This window comes from Eumetopias jubatus, unplaced genomic scaffold (genome assembly GCF_037043125.1).
Source record: "Eumetopias jubatus isolate StellerSeaLion01/CBP00866 unplaced genomic scaffold, mEumJub1_p1.0 scaffold_8, whole genome shotgun sequence".
NCBI lineage: Eukaryota > Metazoa > Chordata > Mammalia > Carnivora > Otariidae > Eumetopias > Eumetopias jubatus.
This window is the reverse complement of record NW_028274814.1, coordinates 132592625-132613126: the sequence shown is the minus strand read 5'-3', so window position 1 is coordinate 132613126 and position 20502 is coordinate 132592625. Positions and strand designations below refer to the sequence as shown.

At 41.0% G+C, this 20502-nt stretch overlaps 1 protein-coding gene across 2 annotated transcripts; it reads left to right on the top strand.

Moving 5' to 3' along the window:
- Nucleotides 1-426: 426 nt before the first annotated feature.
- On the top strand, nt 427-18997 carry DDX17 (DEAD-box helicase 17). 2 transcript variants are annotated; one of them, XM_028115603.2, is made up of 13 exons: nt 427-721; nt 5264-5414; nt 6301-6400; nt 7186-7319; nt 7608-7673; nt 9422-9563; nt 9935-10095; nt 10186-10358; nt 10706-10816; nt 11069-11130; nt 13185-13244; nt 17177-17413; nt 18409-18997. In XM_028115603.2, exons 1-13 carry the CDS (start codon nt 672-674, stop codon nt 18912-18914), a joined length of 1953 nt encoding a protein of 650 aa, XP_027971404.1. In that variant the 5' UTR covers nt 427-671; the 3' UTR covers nt 18915-18997. The 2 variants fall into 2 exon arrangements, with proteins under 2 accessions (XP_027971404.1, XP_027971403.1); XM_028115602.2 differs by having other exon boundaries at nt 577-721; nt 17177-17419.
- Nucleotides 18998-20502: the final 1505 nt, after the last annotated feature.

Sequence of the window (20502 nt, the reverse complement as noted above, 5' to 3'; positions counted from 1 at the left end):
GGTTCCGTCTCGGGTTCGGAACCGGCAAAATCCTCTATTCTCCAAACAGAATGCGTTACGCACACTGCGCATTTCGCAATAGTGGGCCGGGTAACGACGCAAAGAATGTTACGTCGCACCGGAGGCTCTTCCCCTCACCCCACCCCACGTTCTAGTTCAGGTGGCGTGAGAACTCTACGCCCGCTTCGTACTTTATTTTTCTTCTACGGACTGCAAAATGTACCCGTCTGCGCAACTGACGTAAAATGCTTCCAGGAATACCCTTAGCACTCCGCCAAGCCCTCGGGCTATTCCAAGACGCTGTTTACGTATCGTCTCCGACGTACGTAGCGTTAAGCTGGAGCAGTCTCAGCTCCGGCCGCCATTTTGTGCAGTCGCTGGGAAGGAAGGAGACGCCTAAACCGCGGCACTGCCGGGTTTGAGCGGAGCCAAACCTACCCGCTGTTTTTATAACCCCGATTCTCTGTGTTTTGCTCCCGTCTCCGACGAGAGAGGCGGCGACGGTGGCGTCTGCGACGGGAGACAGCGCGTCGGAGCGAGAGAGCGCCGCGCCTGCCGCCGCCCCAACAGCGGAGGCGCCGCCGCCATCGGTCGTCACCAGACCGGAGCCGCAGGCCCTCCCGAGCCCGGCCATCCGTGCCCCGCTCCCAGATCTCTATCCGTTTGGGACCATGCGCGGAGGCGGCTTTGGGGACCGGGACCGGGATCGTGACCGTGGAGGGTAAGGGGGGAGGGGGAGAGGGGAAGGTCTCGCGTGTGCGTGGGCCGGGGGTGGGGGGAAGGTTTCCTGAGGAAACCGCAGCCTGCGGCCGAGCGGGAGACCTGGAGCGGATTGCGGGCCTGGGAGCGACGCCGCCGACTCCGGGAGGCGAGGCGTCTTGGGACATAATAGCGGTTTGGTGTGCGGGCCTGTGGCGGGCCTGCGCCCCGGGATCCCGGGTGACCCGGCTGGGGGGCGGCGGCCTGGCGACGCCCCAGCCCCTCCTTGTGGACCGCCGTCGTGGCGGGGAGCGCGAGGCGCCGCAGACCGGCCGGGCCTCGCCTCGCTGACCGGCTTTCGAGCCCGGCGGATTTGGGCAAGTCATTTGATCTCCAGGCCTCAGCGCTCATCTGTAAAACACGGATGTTCTTGCTGAGAAGAGGAGGAGGTCTCCGAATGCGGCCTGGGAAAATCTTGACGCCAAATGGCTTCCCTTACGTTGTCTGTCGCCAGAGATCACTGTTAATAGAACCGGAAACTAACTAGAGACCAGAAGGCTGTTTAAATCTTTAAATCCCCTCTAGTCGTATTTCAGGTAACGACATTGAACAGTAAAGCAATGGAGTTGTTTGCCATCTAAAAAATGATCATATTTGAGGAGGGAAGGTTTTTTTTGTTTTGTTTTTACTATAGGGTTCCTCCCCATATTCCTTTTCTCCAGTTGGACCTGGGGTATTAGAGTTTTCTCGGCCTGACTAGAAAGTTTTTGATGGGATAATGCCACGGTTGAAAGTTAGCAAGATTAAACCTGAAGTCTTCCCAGATACTGAGATTGAAATCTTAACGTCAGTTAAAGGAAAAAGTTACTTAAGAGATTCATGTTCATTTGTGCTGTTACTTTTTTGTAATAAACGTCTTATCTTTGGATAAAAAGTAATGGAACGCCAGTTATTAATATATGTGACCTTGTGCAAGATCCTGGACCTTTGTGAGCCTGTTTTCTCAACTGAAGATGGGCATAAGTCATTGCCTTTACTTTGCATTGTTCTCGGGAATTAAGATACTATGTGAAATTGTCTCTTTGTAGTAGGTGTTCTGTTAATGGTATTTTCTCCAAACATTCTTGTCTTTTGTGGTTCAGATACAGAAGTCCCAGACCTTCTAGTCACAAGTACTTCAATTATCACTTGAATTACAAAATAAAAAGGATAACTTTATATCTTGTTTAGGAAGGAAAATATTTGATCTTAGTGTTAAATTTGGAGGGCTAGAAGTGGAATTTTTGCTTAGTGTTTCACGGTATAGCTATATTTAGAAGTGAATTTCAGTGCAACCACTTAAGACAAAGAATTTGACATTACCTAGTAGAAAATGACCCAGTAATTCCTCTTGAGCTTTATACCCCCAGACGCTAAAGCCTAGAGAAATCCTTGTATGTGTTCCCCAGCATTCATGTACAAAAATGTTTATACCAGCATTGTTTGTGACAATATTGGGAACTGCTCCTGTCTGGTAAAGTGTGGGTATTCATACAGTAGAATACAATACAGCAGTGAAAAGAAAAACCGCGCATCAACACGGATGACTCACAAACGTGGAGTGAAAAAGCAGGTCATGGTAAAACGATAATACCTATAAGGGTACATAGGACAAGACTCTAAAAAGCAAAATTCGAGGTGATAGTTACGGGATTTGTAAACTTGAAATAGGCACAGGGAGCTACCAAAGTACTGAATGTTTTATTTCTTTGCTGTGGGTGTTGGTTTAATAATTTAACCATATATATGTTTTAACAATAAAAATAAATTATTTGAAAAGCGAATTACTGATCCATACTTAACCCCATATTGACTATCAGATGACTTTTTTTTTAAAGCTTGAAAAACTTTTCAAACAAAATGGCGCTTTTTCATAAGATCTCTGTCCTAATTCTACATTTACCCTGAAATTTCATTTATGATTTGAGTTGTTATATTCTTAATATTACAGAGCTGCAATGGATTATTATTTTGAAAAGGGAATGAAAGTGAGGTCTGTGTGTGTACATGGAAAATCCAAAAGTGATGTGCTGTGTACATTTAAATTAGCATGATACTGCATGTTAATATATAAATCTTCAGAGCTGCATTTATTGCAAAGCAATCAAAATATCTAATGAGCAGTATAGTATGCGAGGGATTAGGATATGCATCTTTGAAGGATGGCAAGAATGTGCTCAAAAATTCTGTAAAAGGCTATCTTGAATATTGAGGTAAGCTTTAATTATGGTGGGAGACAGCATATTTTTAAAGAACCCCATGTTTCAAATTATGTCTGTAGTGTAGAATGATACGTCTTGGTTAAATAAGGCAATAGGGAGATGGGAAAAACCTCTTTCCTTTCGTTGAATAAGGCTTAAAAGGAATGTTACTTTCCAGAGTTCAGTTTTCTTATAGATCATTAGTTTAAGGTTTGGGTCGCCTTGGAGTGCAGGAGCAGATTTGAAACAGCACCTTCTAGGAACCACATAAATTATTATAAACTAAGCTGACAATCTGAAGACTTGTCTTACCTATTTAGACCTGTGTTAGTTGCTTCATTTGTAAGGGGGGGGTTGATCCAGGTGGTCTTTGATCGTCTTATTCAGTATTGAGCTTTGGGCCTGAGGGCAAGTTGAAGATGTCATTGATACTGTATCTTCAATATATGTATATTTCTTTGCTTCTGTTTTGATTCCTGATCTCTCTTACCAGTTAAGTAGTATAAATGGAATCCATCAAGTTGTACCTATTGAATGTAGATACTCAGTGGTCCCAAGAAAATTTCCCGCCATCAGTCTTTGTATGTTTGTATTTAGAGAAATGTCTAGCTGAGTAAGTTTTAGGATCACTTTGAATTCCAGGAAATTGAGGCCCTTTAAAATCATACAGCTACTGCCTGTCAATTATAAAGTGGAACCATCTGCAAGATGATGTTATGAGTGGGTTAAAGTGGAAAAGGGAAGTTAAATTCAAATTCAGGAGTAAGGAAACGGAATGAAAACAGTGTAAGTGTATACTTGTATACAAAACAATGCCCCACACTTAATAGGTTGAAATACAAAAATGAAGACCATCTTCATGTTCTAGGAAAAGTTAGAAAATTGCAAGTTCGCTTAGTGGTAATTTGTATTCCAATTGAACTTGTCCGTTAGGAATGTTAGATAAAACAAAGATTGGCTTTAAATTTGTTTGAGTTTTTTAAACCTTAAATAAGGGGTGCCTGGCAGGCTCAGTGGAACATGTGACTCTTGAGGTTGAACCCCACGTTTGGTGTAGAGATTACTAAAAAGAATGAACTTTTTTTTTCAAGATTTCTTTTTATTTATTTATTCATGGGAGACAGAGAGAGAGGCAGAGGGAGAAGCAGGCTCCCAAGGAGCAGGGAGCCCGATGCGGGACTCGATCCCAGAACCCCGGGATCATGACCTGAGCCGAAGGCAGACGCTTAACCATCTGAGCCACCCAGGCGCCCTTTTTTCAAGATTTTATTTATTTATTTGAGAGAATGAGAGAGAGAAAGCACATGAGATTGGGGAGGGTCAGAGGGAGAAGCGGGCTCCCTGCAGGACTCATCCAGGGGCTCCAGGATCATGACCTGAGCCGGAGGCAGTTGCTCAACCAACTGAGCCACCCAGGCGCCCACTAAAAAGAATGAACTTAAGTAAAACCTTAAATAAGACTAATATTTTTTGGGTAAATTTATAGTTAATATAAGCTCCCTGGGAACAAAGTAAAGGAGATGAAGAAGAGGTCCTAAGTCAGTTCTGGCTATTCATTAGCATAAACTAAGGTGAAGAGTAGCCTACTAGTGTTAGAGGAGCCCTAGTAGTTTTCCTTATTAGCAGACAATAGGAATGCTTATCGTACAATCTAGATAAAAGTTTCAACAAACTGTTCCAAGTGTGGAGCGACTTGGCTTGAAGTATATTTTTTTTTACCTGTCCACAATGTTGCCTTTAAACATAAACTAATGTCTTCCCTTGCCTACACGTCTGAATATTACACAGGAATAGAGATTTATGTTTTCAGTTTATGTCTCCATCACCACTTAAAACAGTACGTGGTACAGTAACTGCAGTTACTACAGTAACATTGAATGAATACAGTTATGCTAACTTGTACTGAGTGCTTACTATGCCAGATAACTTCCTTAAGCACTTCATCTCAGTCTCTGAAATAAGTGGTAGTATTATGTCTACATAAGAAACAGGGGTACAGAGAAGTTAAATTGTTCAAAATCATACCTAAGAGGCAAAATCAAAATTCAAACCTTTTCAGTCATTCCAGAACCTGGTTGTGATCCCTATATTTTTCTAAACATAGGGGTTTTTTAATTTTTCACCTATTGTAATCATACCTGTAACAATATTATTGGATAGTAACGGAAGTTTTACAAACATTTTTTCCATACCTTTGAATAAGAATAAAAAAAATATTCTGGAGGGGGCTGGTAGTATCCTAATAAAATCTTTTTGCTTGTTTTTATGCCACCTAAGGTATATTGCTTTTAAAATACTAATAAACAAAAAATTTTTGTTTCTAGATTTGGTGCAAGAGGTGGTGGTGGCCTTCCCCCGAAGAAATTTGGTAATCCTGGGGAGCGTTTACGTAAAAAGAAATGGGATTTGAGTGAGCTCCCCAAGTTTGAGAAGAATTTTTATGTAGAGCATCCAGAAGTGGCAAGGCTGACTCCGGTAAGTTTTGGGGATTGATTGATTTATTTACCTTTTTTTCTATACACAATAATGACCGAGTTGACATAATTAGGTAGACTTTACTGCTGTTAGATGTTTTATTCTTGTGTGGTATTTCGTTAGATTCTTAGTAAGATTACTAGTACTCCAAGGAGGAAATAGTTTAAATATATACCTAATCTATTGTTGATTCTCATTTATTGGCTATGCTTCCCAATTTGTCATGTATGAGATTTTAACTGTATATGAGGTTCACGTCCTTTCATCTACGAAGTTAAGTTTAAAACATTGGCATAGGGGCGCCTGGGTGGCTCAGTTGGTTAAGCGTCTTCCTTCGGCTCAGGTCATGATCCCAGGGTCCTGGGATCGAGCCTCGCGTGAGGCTCCCTCAGCCTGCTTCTCCCTCTCCTTCTGCCCCCTCTCCCCGTCTCGTGCTCTCTGTTGAATAAACAAAATCTTTCAAAAAAAATAAAACATTGGCATAATATACTTATGTTTTTTTTTAAATCTCATTGTGATTATTTTGAACTCTACTCATGAAATGGTTACTCATTCAAAAAAAGGTATGATGGCAAGAGCACTTGGTCCCAAGTTCCACTATTTCTCCCTCTTCCTAGTTCTGACCTTGGGCAAATTACTTTTAATATTTCTGAGTATCTGTTTTCTCATGGGCAAAATAGAACTCTTATCACTTGCTTCATTGACTCGAGAAGTTGAGAGGATCCTTACAAATTGGTTGAAGTTAAATACATATGAAAGCACTATCAGAACTGTTAGACGTATTTTCCAGTGTAATTGTAGACTAGATCATTGTTCAGCTTGACTGGAACATAAAGTTTTGCGTGTTTAGAATAACTTACTCGTTTTTTTACTTTTTCTTCCATAGTATGAGGTTGATGAACTACGCCGAAAGAAGGAAATTACAGTGAGGGGGGGAGATGTTTGTCCTAAACCTGTATTTGCCTTCCATCATGCTAACTTCCCACGTAAGTGTTCTTCAAACCAGGATTGTAATCTTTTAAATTTTATTGAATGGTAAACATGGGTAATGGCTTATTTAAAGGTTTTGATTCAGGCTCAGTATTTTGTTGAAGAGGCAAATAGAAACATTTCACAAAGGTGGTAATGTTAGGGGCCCCTGGGTGGCTCAATTGTTAAGCGTCTGCCTTTGGCTCAGGTCATGATCCCAGGGTCCTGGGATCGAGCCCCGCATCAGGCTCTCTGCTCAGTTGGGGAGCCTGCTTCTCCTCCCACTCCCCCTGCTTGTGTTCCCTCTCTTGCTGTCCCTCTCAAATAAATAAAATCTTTAAAAAAAAAAAAAAAAGGTGGTAATATTAACTTCAAGCCTGGAAGTAAATGCTGTTATTGTTGCATGAGAGATTTTTTATGCTTATCCGTTCTTCATTTTAAAACCTGGAGTTTTTCATCTTCCCCTAGTTTGCCCTCTACCTTTTAGAAAACAGTGAAATTGCATTCTAGCCGGGTATAACTTGGCAAACAGTATGTGACTAACAACCATGTGCCCATGCTCTGTTAGAGACTTTTGGGCAGTGGTTTTAAAGTATTGAAGGGAAGGGTAGATAGCTAAGGCAACAGTCCTCTGAGAGGTAGTAGTCAGCAGGTCAGAGATTCAGTGACTAAAGAAACAGCACTTCTCTTGGAGAGATACGAAGCTGGGTAAATCTTTCCTTTGATGAATTGAACAGTTTTAGAATTCTATTGGCTGTGTCCTTAGTTTTACCTAAAAGCATTGACATCTATTCCCTAACAGAATATGTAATGGATGTGTTGATGGATCAGCACTTTACAGAACCAACTCCAATTCAGTGCCAGGGATTTCCTTTGGCTCTCAGTGGCCGAGATATGGTGGGCATCGCTCAGACTGGCTCTGGGAAGACACTGGCGGTACGTACCAGCAAGGGAATGTTAACATTGTGGTAACTTACTTTGCTATTTTGATTATCCTGTTAATTCTTAATTCTTAGAAAATTGTAATTCAGATAGTGGAGGTAATATTTCAGGTTTCTTAGCTATGGGAAATGTGTGTATTTTGTGTTCTAATTTACACTGGACATAATGTGTAACAGTTGTGAGTTCTGTTTTCACTTTTGTGGTTATTATCAATTAACTGTGATAATTTAGGATAATGGCTTAGTTTTGGAATAAGACTGTTCTTTCTACCCCCCCCCCCAGTATTTGCTGCCTGCAATTGTCCATATTAACCACCAGCCGTACCTGGAAAGGGGAGATGGCCCGATTGTAAGTGTGTTTATAATTCTAAAAATAACCACAATTTAAAGATAACTGTGTTTCAGGCACTGCTTTGCATGTTTTCAGATTTCATTTTCAAACCCACTCTCCATAGGTAGAAATGTTACCCTCATCTTACTGATAAAATTTTGATAACAGTGCTATTAAATGACTAGTCCAAAGTCATATAGCTGTTAAGTGGCTGAGTTTGAATTTGAACTAGTCTTACTCTTTTTTTTTTTTTTTAAGATTTTATTTATTTATTTGACAGAGAGAGACACAGAGAGTGAACACAAGCAGGGGGAGTGAGAGAGGGAGAAGCAGGCTTCCCGCTGAGCGGGGAGCCCGATGTGGGACTCGATCCCAGGACCCTGGGATCATGACCTGAGCCGAAGGCAGACGCTTAACGACTGAGCCACCCAGGTGCCCTGAACTAGTCTTACTTTTAACCACTATGCATACTGCCTTCATATTATTTCATATTACTGCATTTATTGTGCAGTAAATTCAAATACAGTTTTGAATTGCTTGATGATGCTGTGAGGGATAAGGAATTATGAAATGATGTCCCTGCCATATGTATGTAAGTCAGATTCACGATGTGTATTCTTTGTGGTTAAAGTAATACTTTTGTAAATGTTTATAGGGCAGTATGGTTTTCTGGTTTGATTATTTTCACTTATGCTACTTCCTATGAAACGTGTGTAGTGGTTATGAAACATTTTTAATACATTCTTAACCTGTTTTTTAAAAATCAAGGGGTTGGGTGCCTGGGTGGCTCAGTTGGTTAAGCGACTGCCTTCGGCTCAGGTCATGATCCTGGAGTCCCGGGATCGAGTCCCACATCGGGCTCCCTGCTCAGCAGGGAGTCTGCTTCTCCCTCTGGCCCTCTTCCCTCTCGTGCTCTCTATCTCTCATTCTCTCTCTCTCAAATAAATAAATAAAATCTTTAAAAAAAATAAAATAAAATAAAATAAAATAAAAATCAAGGGGTGCCTGACTGGCTCAATAGAGTATGCAGCTCTTGAGCTCAGGATTGTGAGTTGGAATCCCATGATGGGTGTAGGGATTACTTAAAATCTTAAAAAAAATTTGAGCTTGCATTTGCTGTGTTTTTACAAAGAGGTACTTTATTACAGTGTGTCTGAAAATATTCACGAAAAGAATAATACGTTACTTTGCAGTATGAAATATATTCCATGTGGCTAATAGAATTAGCTTCATTATTGTTAGCTAATATGTCATGGATCTGTACACAGACCAGGATGTGTTGTTAACAGTATATATGATAACCTATTTCAAAGAGTTTTAATTTTGTGTTGTTTTGATTGTGTATAAGTCATTGTTTTTGCCTAATGTGTGGCTAAAAGCTTCAACTAGAAGTCAGTAAAGTGCCTGCTTTGCTGTTTCCTTATTCATTTGGTTTTTTCTTAATATTTGATCCATGGTTAAAGCTACTTGTTCATTTTGTGAGAGTTGGTTAGTTAAAACTAGGTAATGCAGTCTGTAAATCCACTTGAATAGCACACAGACTATAATGAATGAATCGTGTATCAAAAGTAAACCCATCAGTTCACATGCTAAATATTCTGTTTTTTGCCACCTTCCAGTGTACTGTCTTAAACTCTCTGTCTTCCCCACCCCCTCACATAATTTTAAAGTACCAGATTAGACAGTAGAAAAAGAATTTAGATAACCTTTTTGGTTTTTTTCTTTTTTAACTTGGGATAAGTGTCTTAAACGTGTGTTTGTTTCAGTGTCTAGTTCTGGCTCCTACCAGAGAGCTTGCCCAGCAAGTACAGCAGGTGGCTGATGACTATGGCAAATGTTCTAGATTGAAGAGTACTTGCATTTATGGAGGGGCTCCTAAAGGTCCTCAGATTCGAGATTTGGAGAGAGGTAATTTAAAAAAACAAAAATTAAAGAATTAATTTTTCTCATTTTACCAATTTTTATGAATGAAGTTGGAGAGGAAAATAGTGGGTTCTTGTTGGGAAAAAAATCAGTATTTCAGGAGCTTAGAAATTCTCAGGTATGGTTAAACTGCTATTAAAGGAATGTTTAACACAGACACTTAAATTTTGTGGAGATTTGATAATTTATACATAAATCTTTTTACGTCATGCTTTTCCAAGTATTATGTTAAAATTTAGCTAGTGCTCTGCAGTATCAAATGTGACCACCAGAGCTGGTGCTTCTTAGTTTGCTGAGGCTTGGACAGTGTATATAAAGACTTCTTAATTGGCTACATCTTTGGTTTTGTTTTACAGGTGTTGAGATCTGTATAGCTACTCCTGGGCGCCTGATAGATTTCCTGGAGTCAGGAAAGACAAATCTTCGCCGATGTACTTACCTCGTATTGGATGAGGCAGACAGGATGCTTGATATGGGCTTTGAACCTCAGATCCGTAAAATTGTGGACCAAATCAGGGTGTGTCAAACTGATGATAAAACTCTGTCTTTGTGTTCGTTGCCTATCATAGTTCCTTATTCTAAAAGAAAGCTTTTCTTTTCCTGGTAGCCTGATAGGCAGACATTGATGTGGAGCGCAACCTGGCCAAAAGAAGTAAGACAGCTTGCAGAGGATTTCCTTCGTGATTACACCCAGATCAACGTGGGCAATCTGGAGTTGAGTGCCAACCACAACATCCTCCAGATTGTGGATGTCTGCATGGAAAGTGAAAAAGACCACAAGTAAGAGAGATTTTACTGTTTTGATAATGCTGTTAAACCTTCCCTAATAATCCTCCCAGAGTTAAAGCATTGAAGAAGTCTGAAATTTTTTGAGGCCCCAAAACATTAGAAAGCATTACTAGCTTTCCAACAATCCATTCTTTATCTCATTTTCCAGAGCATTGTGGTTACAAGGAAGGATTCTGGATCCTTAGAATAAATCCCAGCTCGGATAGTTATCAGCTGTATAGAAAATGTGAAAAGAAAGTACTGTAGTTTTCGGGAGTTGATATTGTAGACATAGCTTCTACATAATGTATGGGGAGGTCTTCTTTGAATGCATGCGTTTTTGCTGGTCTTGTTTTCAGGTTGATCCAACTCATGGAGGAAATAATGGCTGAGAAAGAAAATAAGACAATAATATTTGTAGAGACAAAGAGACGCTGTGATGACCTCACTCGAAGGATGCGCAGAGATGGGTGAGTACTGCACGGAGGTAATTAGCCACAGGTTTTATATTTATAGTTCAGTAGGAATTTCTAAATTGGTATAATGAATGTTGTATTACTATTGCAGTAATACCTGTCATACACTTTGCTCTTTGGATGGACACAGTCAGCTATTCATGTAGCCTAATAAACCTTCACAATTCCGTGTGGTAGCTCTTCTTTTGAAGTTTAGTTTTACTCCTTTAAAGATTTCTGAAATATTGGTCACTTTTCTTCTGACAGTTGGCCAGCTATGTGTATCCATGGAGATAAGAGTCAACCAGAAAGAGATTGGGTACTTAATGGTGAGTTCAAAACTAAACATTGTCCATGTTCTGTTTTAGGGATGGGCAGACTTTCTGTAAAGGGTCAAGAAGTAAATATTTTCGGGGCGCTTGGGTGGCTCAGATGGTTAGGCATCTGCCTTCAGCTCAGGTCGTGATCCTGGGATCGAGCCCCACATCAGGCTCCCAGCTCAGCGGGGAGTCTGCTTCTCCTTCTGCCTCTCTCCCCTGCTCATGCTCTCTCTCTTGTCTGTCTCAAATGAATAAATAAAATCTTTTTTTTTTTTTAAAGTTAATATTTTCTGCTTTGCAGGCTGTACGGTGGTTGTGTCACAGTAGTTCGGCTTTGATGTTGTAGCAAAAAAAGATGGTCGTAGGCAATATGTAAAGAAAGAGCCTTGCTGTGTTGCAGTAAAATAATAAAAATAATTATATTTCCAGATTTGATCCATAGGTCAGAGTTTGCCTAACCGTGCTCTCGTTAATTGAGTATTAGGGACATTTTTTAGCATATCTCTACTGTCTTTGAAGGTCCATAATGCTCGCTATTTAAACTATTTTTCATAATTTAGACCATCCTTCCTTTAATAAGGTCTTGTCCTTGTTAGTGTTCTGATGTTCTAATGTTCATCAGCCTGGAGAGCTCGCCAAACCTATACTTTTGGAGGTGTTTTTGTTTTTTAAGATTTTAGAGCAGGTGAGCAGGGGGAGGGGCAGAGAGAGGGAGAGAGAGTCTCAAGCTGACTCTGTGCTGAGCTCAGAGTCCTATGCAGGCTCAGTCTCACCACCCTGAGATCACAACCCAAGCCGAAACCAAGAGTTGGACACTCAACGGACTACACCACCCAGGTGCCCCTACTTTTGGGATTTTTTTTTTTAAGATTTTATTTACTTGGCAGAGAGAGACAGCGAGAGAGGGAACACAAGCAGGGGGAGTGGGAGAGGGAGAAGCAGGCTTCCCGCTGAGCAGGGAACCCGATGCAGGGCTCGATCCCAGGACCCTGGGATCATGACCTGAGCCGAAGGCAGATGCCCAACGACTGAGCCACCCAGGTGCCCTACTTTTGGGATTTTTATGGAGGCTTCATAGCATAGGCCTGATTGATAATATTAACTCAATCTCCAGTCCCTCTTCCCTTTTCCAGGGATGGGGGATAGGTCTGAAAGTTCCAAGCTCTTACAATCATGGCTTGATCTTTCTGGTGACAAGCCCCCATCCTCAAGCTCTCCGGGATTCCACCAAGTAGTGCCTCAGCACAAAAGATACTCCATCACTCAGGAAATTCTGAGGGACTTGGGGTCTCTGTGTCAGGAACCAGGCAAGGTCAAAGACTAGGAATAAAAGATTCTCCTAGCATCTCTGTGTACAAGGGTTTTTAGGAGCTCAGGGCCAGGACTTGGGGGTAGAGACTAATATACGTAATTTCTGTTATTTCACAGAGGAAAATAACACTTCTCCTTTGATTTCACATCTTTAAACTTGCTTCCTCCTCTGAGCTCTACTTTTGGTTTTGTTTCATTTGGAAGATAACTTCGGTGTCATAATTTAACGGGGAAAAATTCTAGCTCGTTTTAATTTTGTTACAAATTGTTACACAGTTTTAATAGTATTTCATTATTAAAGGTAGTTTTTGTCTCTGTTTCTCTGCTAAAAGTGAGTATAATAAAGATTTTCAAAGAAATATTATTTCTCTTGAGTTTTTAGAAGAGTTTGGCATGTTCTGATGCCATTATTTGAAGTTTTTTTTTTTTTTAAAGATTTTATTTTATTATTTATTTGAGAGAGAGAGAATGAGAGATAGAGAGCACGAGAGGGAAGAGGGTCAGAGGGAGAAGCAGACTCCCCGCAGAGCAGGGAGCCTGATGTGGGACTCGATCCCGGGACTCCAGGATCATGACCTGAGCTGAAGGCAGTTGCTTAACCAACTGAGCCACCCAGGTGCCCCATTATTTGAAGTTTAATGTGGTAAAATAAGGCTAGGTAGCTAGGAATGTTTGTATGGTCATTTTATAAAGATAATCATTTAGTCTTGATTGTATAACTTGGCTTTCATGGTACTCTGCTTGTTTTACAGAGTTCCGTTCAGGAAAGGCTCCCATCCTCATTGCCACAGATGTAGCCTCCCGTGGGCTAGGTTTGTATAGATAGGTGTCTCTGTCAATGGTATATGTATCTTTTGGTTTAAAGATTTGTTTGTCATTTCAAATTAGAGTTGTATATACATGTGGTTAGATAAATATTTAGAATACAAAGTGTGACTTTTTCTCCCTCACAACTTTTTTTAACCTTGGTTTTTTTTTGTTTGTTTGTTGTTTTTTCCTTTTATTTTCAAAGTCTCTTCCTGCTCCTGACAAACAGGCTTTGGTCTGCAGCAAGGCCTAGGCATGACTATTCAGTTAGAGGGACAGGAGACACTCAGTTGAACAGCTCAGCTTCTTCTGGTTTTATTCTATATTCTGGCTGGATAGGATGAGCCTGATTAAACCTAGCTATTAGAAGCTAGAGTCCGCAGTTGTTCTCCCTATACCGGTGTATTTGTACTAGATATGTATGTGGAAGTCCAATTCCATGAATGCTAATGTAATATATCCTTGGGATTTAATAAGTCTACTAATATGTTATCGTTCAGCGATTAAATCTGCATTGCCCGATTTTATTTATTGGCGTAAAATTATCATGGACACTCAGCTGTCCCCTCTTCCCACCCATGTTCCTATCATCCATGTGCTGTTTTCCAATTTAAGGACTTCATTTGAAGCTCGTGTTCTTTTGGAGCTTTCCACCCATTATGATTTAAGATTTATAGAACCATTTTGTGGTACTTTATCCCATTATTCTGAGGTAAACAGGAATAATTCAAAACTTTTATATTAGAAAAAGATAACATTTTCTCTATTACAAAGATATTTTTAAATTATTGACAGGTATTTAATTTCTTGCCCAGTAAGGTGAGAAGTGCCATATTCCCTTGTAATACTTAACATAAAGAGGATAAGTGTTCAACTGGAATACAAAAGAATGAAGGCTTTCTATACATTGCACTCATCATTCCCTCCTTCAGAGGTGGTGACCTGCAGCCATGACTGAAACTTGTCTCTGCCCTCTGAGGTCATGTCTGGATCTGTGCGGTTAGAACTCGGGCCTGTTGGGAGAAGAGGCTGAGGCCTGAAAGCAGTTTACACAAAAGCTTTCAGTGATGGTGGTTTTTAAAAACAGGCTTGCTATGTGCTGGTAGCTTCTTTGTGCATCTTGCCTAGACAATTAAAAATATTTGTTCCTTTTCCCCCTGCATTTCTAAACCAAATCAATTGGCTACCATTAGAATAATTTAGACTCTTCATCCCACCCCCACTCATCCAAGTGAGGGGAGAGGGAAGGTACCTGAGTCTGTTTCTTGTTACTCAGCATCAGTGCTTGTTTTGGGCCCCTTTGTTTGCTGCCTTGTAAAAATCAAAAGGAGGGGGAAAACCCACCAAAATGGCAGAATGCTGACCAAGGTCCTACAAGATCCTGGAAAGTGAAGGCTTCTACCTCACAGACAGGGGTGCAATTTTCAGCTGAGTCACCAGGCCTTTTTTCACTTCCTGTCGAGCGATGGCCTCTTAAATGTTCCCTTCAGGTAAGTTCTTCACTTCCCATAGTTTTATGATAGTCATCCTCAGGAAGCCACTATTCCCTTTCCACTGGGATAGTTTTAATTTTTCCTTTTTTTTTTGTTTTTTGTTTAAACTACACACTGTGAAACTAAAGTATTGAATTTATTTTGTTTTGTTTTTTAACAGAAGCTTTGATATCAGCTGCAGATCACTCAGTACATGGCCGAGGCAAATCTACATTGGCCCGAAGCAGCTCTAGATGAGCCTATTGGCTAGTTTCAGTCCCTCCCAGTTAGTGATTGGATATTCAGGCCATGTCCTAGGGCTTGTCAGACAAAAAGTTATCTTAGGCAGCTGGCCAAAACACTAACTTTTCAATTTCTTACCCTGCTACAGCATCTTCTCTAAAGGCAGCAAGATAATATTGTGGCAGTGCACAAATAGCATCAGGGCAGGCTTGACTGGAGAAAACCAAATTCTGCGCTTGCTCCTGTGTGCCGTCAGCCAGCTCTCTGTGTGTACACACAGGACACCTTTCTAGTACGAAGAACTGGCACCGTGTCTGTTCCCTATTGAACCCCTCCAGAGATACTCCCAAGTCTTAGTTTCTGAGCTGTTGACTCCAGTCCCCAGTGCTTTCTGTGCATTCAGTGCAGTCTCTCAGCTTGCTCTGCTGCCCATGGTCAAACACCATGGGACTGACTAAGGAGCGTTATCTTAGCTCTGAAGATATGGCCATGGAGCATAATTTCCCATCCCCCCACCTTCCATCCATCCTGGCCCTGTACATTTTTGTTTTTCCTTTGTTGCATCAACGACCCTAGCCGGAGACTCACGCTGCCCCCTGTGATAACTGCCTTCTCGTCTTTCTGGTGTGATTTCAGGACTTTAGGGGTCAGTAAAGACTGAGGAGCCTTTATTGTAATAAGAAACAGACATAATGCCCCTTTCTTCACAGGCCCTTTATAACAGCTGAATTTTTTTTTTTTTTAATCATCTCCCCTTTCCCCTGAAATTAATCCAGTCTGGGCAATAGATGCAGTCTGACCCTTTGGATGTAACTTACATTTTTTTATTAATTATTTTTTTCTACAATCACCCCAATTATCCTTGGGGGAGGCGTTGGAGGACCTGAAATTTTTACCCGAACCCAGGTTCTCCGGCGCTTGGCAACCAAATGGGGCTACAGAGAAGCATCTAAGCCAGTTCACAGAGCGAGCGTGTGTGGGGACTTCTCACTGCCACGGACCCTTGATGCATGCTCCCCGCGCTCCAGTGGTCCCGTGTCAGAAGGCGGAGTTTTCGAAAGGAGGCCGCCAAAAATAAAAGGCAAAGAGACGGGATCGGCTGCAGCGGTTTCCCAAAGGAGGAGGGAGTGTGCATCGGTCTGGTAACAAACAGAGAATGTTTTTTAATTATTTATATCACAAAAATCTGTGTTTTATCTAGGATATTTTCTGAATATTCTTTGTAAAATGCAGATTTTTTTCCACAAAACATTAGGATTCTTTGTTATATTAGATTTGTTTGTTTAAGTAGGTAAAAATATACATTTAGCTGAAAGCATTACACTAACATTTACATACTTTAAGCATTAGGAGGTTTATTCAACCCAATTCCCAGCAGTGGATAGAACATTAAACTGTGTCTCAAGGTTTCATGGTTTTTCCCACCCTCTTTGGCTATTTAATTTCCCAGGTTATGTAGACAATCTTCAATAATTGAAGCAAGTACTGAGTTGAAATAACCTTGAGTTGAGCAAAAAAAAAAAACCTCATTTGGCAGAGCTGGGCTTGGTAGTACAGTGAAATTTTAGTGTAATGTGCTCTTGCGGTAATCGAAAGGGGAAAGATAATTTGGATGATTCTGCAAAGGAAAATAGGTGTGTACTTAACTTTGGCTCTGATGAGTTTTTTTAAATATGAGAGCAAATATTTTTTAATCTAAATACTTCAATTAAGTCTCCTTGAAAATGTAGTAATAAAGTATATGAAGTTTCTTTTTTCATTTTGCTCTGTGACTGGTTTAAAGGTAAGTTTGTTATATTACTGGTAGATTTTGCCAGGCTTCTCCCAACAGAGTAGAAGTAATTGACCTTGTACCTTATCAGTGGTACCACTTACCTTCTACATTTCCAGTTTTGAAAAAGAACTGGAATTCGATACGGTTCCTGCCGGTATATTGGTTAAAATAAAGAAGAGGCAGGAGTTTGGATGGTTGGATGGGATTCCCTTAGGATTTTACAGCTGATAAAGATGCCACTTCCTGTGCATGTCCCAAGAATCATTAATCCTCTTTTACTCTGTTGGGATGAGTCTTTTTTTGTTCCTGTTCAGAGTGGTTACTAACTTAATCTTTTTTCCTCTTGCTGTCATCTGCATTCGTGCTTCCCACCTGTTGTTGGCATGTCCTTTACCTTCTCTTTCCCTGCCACATCAACCTACCAACTGACTCACCGTTGGCTTTGAAGATGTGGAAGATGTCAAGTTTGTGATCAACTATGACTATCCAAACAGCTCAGAGGATTATGTGCACCGTATTGGCCGAACAGCCCGTAGCACCAACAAGGGCACCGCCTACACCTTCTTCACCCCAGGGAACCTAAAGCAGGCCAGAGAGCTGATCAAAGTGCTGGAAGAGGCTAATCAGGCTATCAATCCAAAACTGATGCAGTTGGTGGACCACAGAGGAGGCGGCGGAGGAGGGGGTAAGGGTAAGTCCTGGAGTTTTCCAGGTACTGCCAAGGTATCTTTTTGTGCTCATTGTGCCTTTTTTTTCCCCTCAAGTCCTGTGAAGGCTTTTGAGTATGTTGCTTAATAACAGAGGACAGTGATTAGTAGTTTTTCGTAATATCTTCTAAGATAGACCGTGGGGCGGGGGCTATCATTTTCCTCCTTTTGCATCCCAGTATTTCCGTAGACGGTAATAATAAAACTGATCTTTGTGTTTTGAAGTACATGGTGCATGTTCAGAATTAAGCTGAATTCCGGTTGCTTTTAATACCTTAAAGAGCCTCAGTGTATATTAGGTTTTCAGTTTTTCAGGTTAAGAGATAGTAATTTTACACCATTTTATGGTCTTAGGCGTAGTAAATAGATCTGAAAATTGGATAGTTGCAAAATATTCTAGGATTGGAGCTTCTTGACTTCCAGTTTGGTATTACTTTGTCTCAAACTTACTGCATGCTGAAGCTGTTAAAATTACCTGAGAAGTTTCTTAAATAACAAGGTTTTGTTTTTTAAGTGGGTTTGGAATTGAGCCTAGGATCCCAAAGCTTGTGAGGTAATTCCGATGAAGTTAGGTCCACAGAGCAACATCTGAGAACTGTGTACTAGTAGAGGGTCCGGGTAGGGTGGTCCGAACTTAGCTGCTTGTCTTTGTTTTTTAACCTGTGGTAAGTCACCTAAACTTCTTTACATTGTTCCTTTATTTGAAGATTGTGTTTCTTGGTAAGTTCTCAAAGGAAAACGGACCTAAAACGGTGAGAAGTCGAATGACCTTTAATGTGCACCATTGTTTTGAGTATGTCCTATTAAAGAATCAGATTATGGGTATATGTTTTAAAGTACCTGATTTGGAGGCTGGCCTAGCTAAAGATCAAGAAAGAAGGTTGAATACTTCTGTGCCTCATAAGAGTTTTTACATCTGGTTATGTTTGGATTCTATATCTGGCATTAAAGATACCTCGTGTCCTCCCCTCAGGAGGTCGTTCTCGATACCGGACCACTTCTTCAGCCAACAATCCCAATCTGATGTATCAGGATGAGTGTGACCGGAGGCTTCGAGGAGTCAAGGATGGTGGCCGGAGAGACTCTGCGAGCTATCGGGATCGTAGCGAAACCGATAGAGCTGGTTATGCTAACGGCAGTGGCTATGGAAGTCCAAATTCTGCCTTTGGAGCACAAGCAGGCCAATACACCTATGGTCAAGGCACCTATGGGGCAGCTGCTTATGGCACCAGTGGCTATACAGCCCAGGAATACGGCGCTGGCACTTACGGGGCTAGTAGCACCACCTCAACTGGGAGAAGTTCACAGAGCTCTAGCCAGCAGTTTAGTGGGATAGGCCGGTCTGGGCAGCAGCCACAGCCACTGATGTCACAACAGTTTGCACAGCCTCCGGGAGCTACCAATATGATAGGTTACATGGGGCAGACTGCCTACCAGTACCCCCCTCCTCCTCCTCCCCCTCCTCCTTCACGTAAATGAAACCACTCGAGTGGTAGTGACTTGTGCAGACTTACTACATTTAAAGGAACGCTGTCTTTCCCTTTTTTTTCTCTTCCCCTTTTTTCTTTCTTTTTCTTTTTTATTTTTTTCCCCAACCATTGTGATTTGTCTTTCATGCAGATTAGTTAGAATTCACTGCCAGGTTTCTTCTGTCCGCCAAAATGATCCAGTCTGTAATAACAGATTTTGTAAAAACATAAATATATAGCCGACTGGAAGAGTTTCCCCCCCCCCCAACTTCTTGCATGTTGAGGATACTTGAGCTATTTTTCATCTTAAAAGAAAAAGTAAGGTATTAGGCCCTTTTGTGGGAGCTCATTTTTTTGTTGTCCTGAGTTGGGGGGGGTAGGGGGGAGGGTAGAGGGTTGAATTCAGAAGAAGATGGCATCTGTGCTTTAGGTTGCTCTCATTACTGGGTTAGAAAACCAAGAGGGAATTCCCTGCACATTTTCTGTAATTCTTTTTAATGTTCCTCAGGCCTGATGAGTTTTTAAGACAGTGCTTTGCCATTGTCTTTTTGGCTGATTGCTTGTTAAGTGCATTTGACAGTTTAAAAAAATTCCTAATTGGTTTTGTCTCCCTTATATTCTGCCTTGCCCCTTCCCAATTACTGAAAAATAACCATTTTAGTCTGGTTAGACATTGAATTCTTGAGTTTTTTAAGTGTATCTTTTAAATTAAAAACCCCAAGTGTTTATTGCGATGGTTAAATGTAGCATCTCAGCATCTGGGTGGAAGCTGCCTATTTTTCTTCCCCACATAACCAGGGACCATCTGTGAAATTCATTTTCCAACTAGATAGCTGCTCTGAGCAGAATGAACATAAATGCTCACTGAAAATTTATTAGCCAGTTAAATAACCAGTTAAGTATGCATTCACCTGCAGTATAAAAACCACCTTTAATTATAAACAGAATATACTCGGTGGCAGTTTCTTTTTAAACTCAGTATCTGTAGAGCTAGAATAAAAGCACCTCTTTGCTAGCTACTCAGCCCTTTTGGCCAAATTATCTTGAATAAAGAATCTTTGGGGGTCTAAGAAAGCTCTTAATTCTCTTCATACTCTTCTCTGCAGTGCTTTGTAAACAGCTTTTGGATGCAAATTTTCTTCAGCATCCTTTTACACTCAGCTTTTTACAGGTAGGTAGTGCTTAAGAAAAGTTACAGAGGACTAAAGCCTAAGTCCTCACTTTTCTTCTTCCTGAAGGTAGGTGAGTTTGTCCCCTTGATAGTGATACTGTTTTACTGAGACTTCTATAGCACATGGGCCTAGAAGGAATTTTCTGCTCTTGTGTTCACTGTAATAGGACAGGGAGATCAGACAGCCCCAGAACCCTCTTCCATATCCAGTGTTGGACTATTAATTTTTTGTGCTATTATTGGTATTGTTCATTAACAATGTAGTTAAAGGGGGAAGGCTCCACTGCATTCTTTGGCTAAGGCCCGAGGGTGCTTGCTGGTTTGTAATATCTAAATACTTGAGGTTTTTTTTTTTCGTTTTGTTTTTCTTTTAAAATTCTTCAGGGAGAGAAGGGATGGTTTCTGAGGGGTTCTGAAAAGTATGGTT

Bases quoted from the DNA above. Each gene is read 5' to 3' on its own strand.
- DDX17 (XM_028115602.2), top strand. From the start codon at position 672: ATGCGCGGAGGCGGCTTTGGGGACCGGGACCGGGATCGTGACCGTGGA. The intron at 9,564-9,934 runs GTAATTTAAAAA...TTTGTTTTACAG, and splicing joins GATTCGAGATTTGGAGAGAG to GTGTTGAGATCTGTATAGCT. The intron at 10,096-10,185 runs GTGTGTCAAACT...TTTTCCTGGTAG, and splicing joins AAATTGTGGACCAAATCAGG to CCTGATAGGCAGACATTGAT.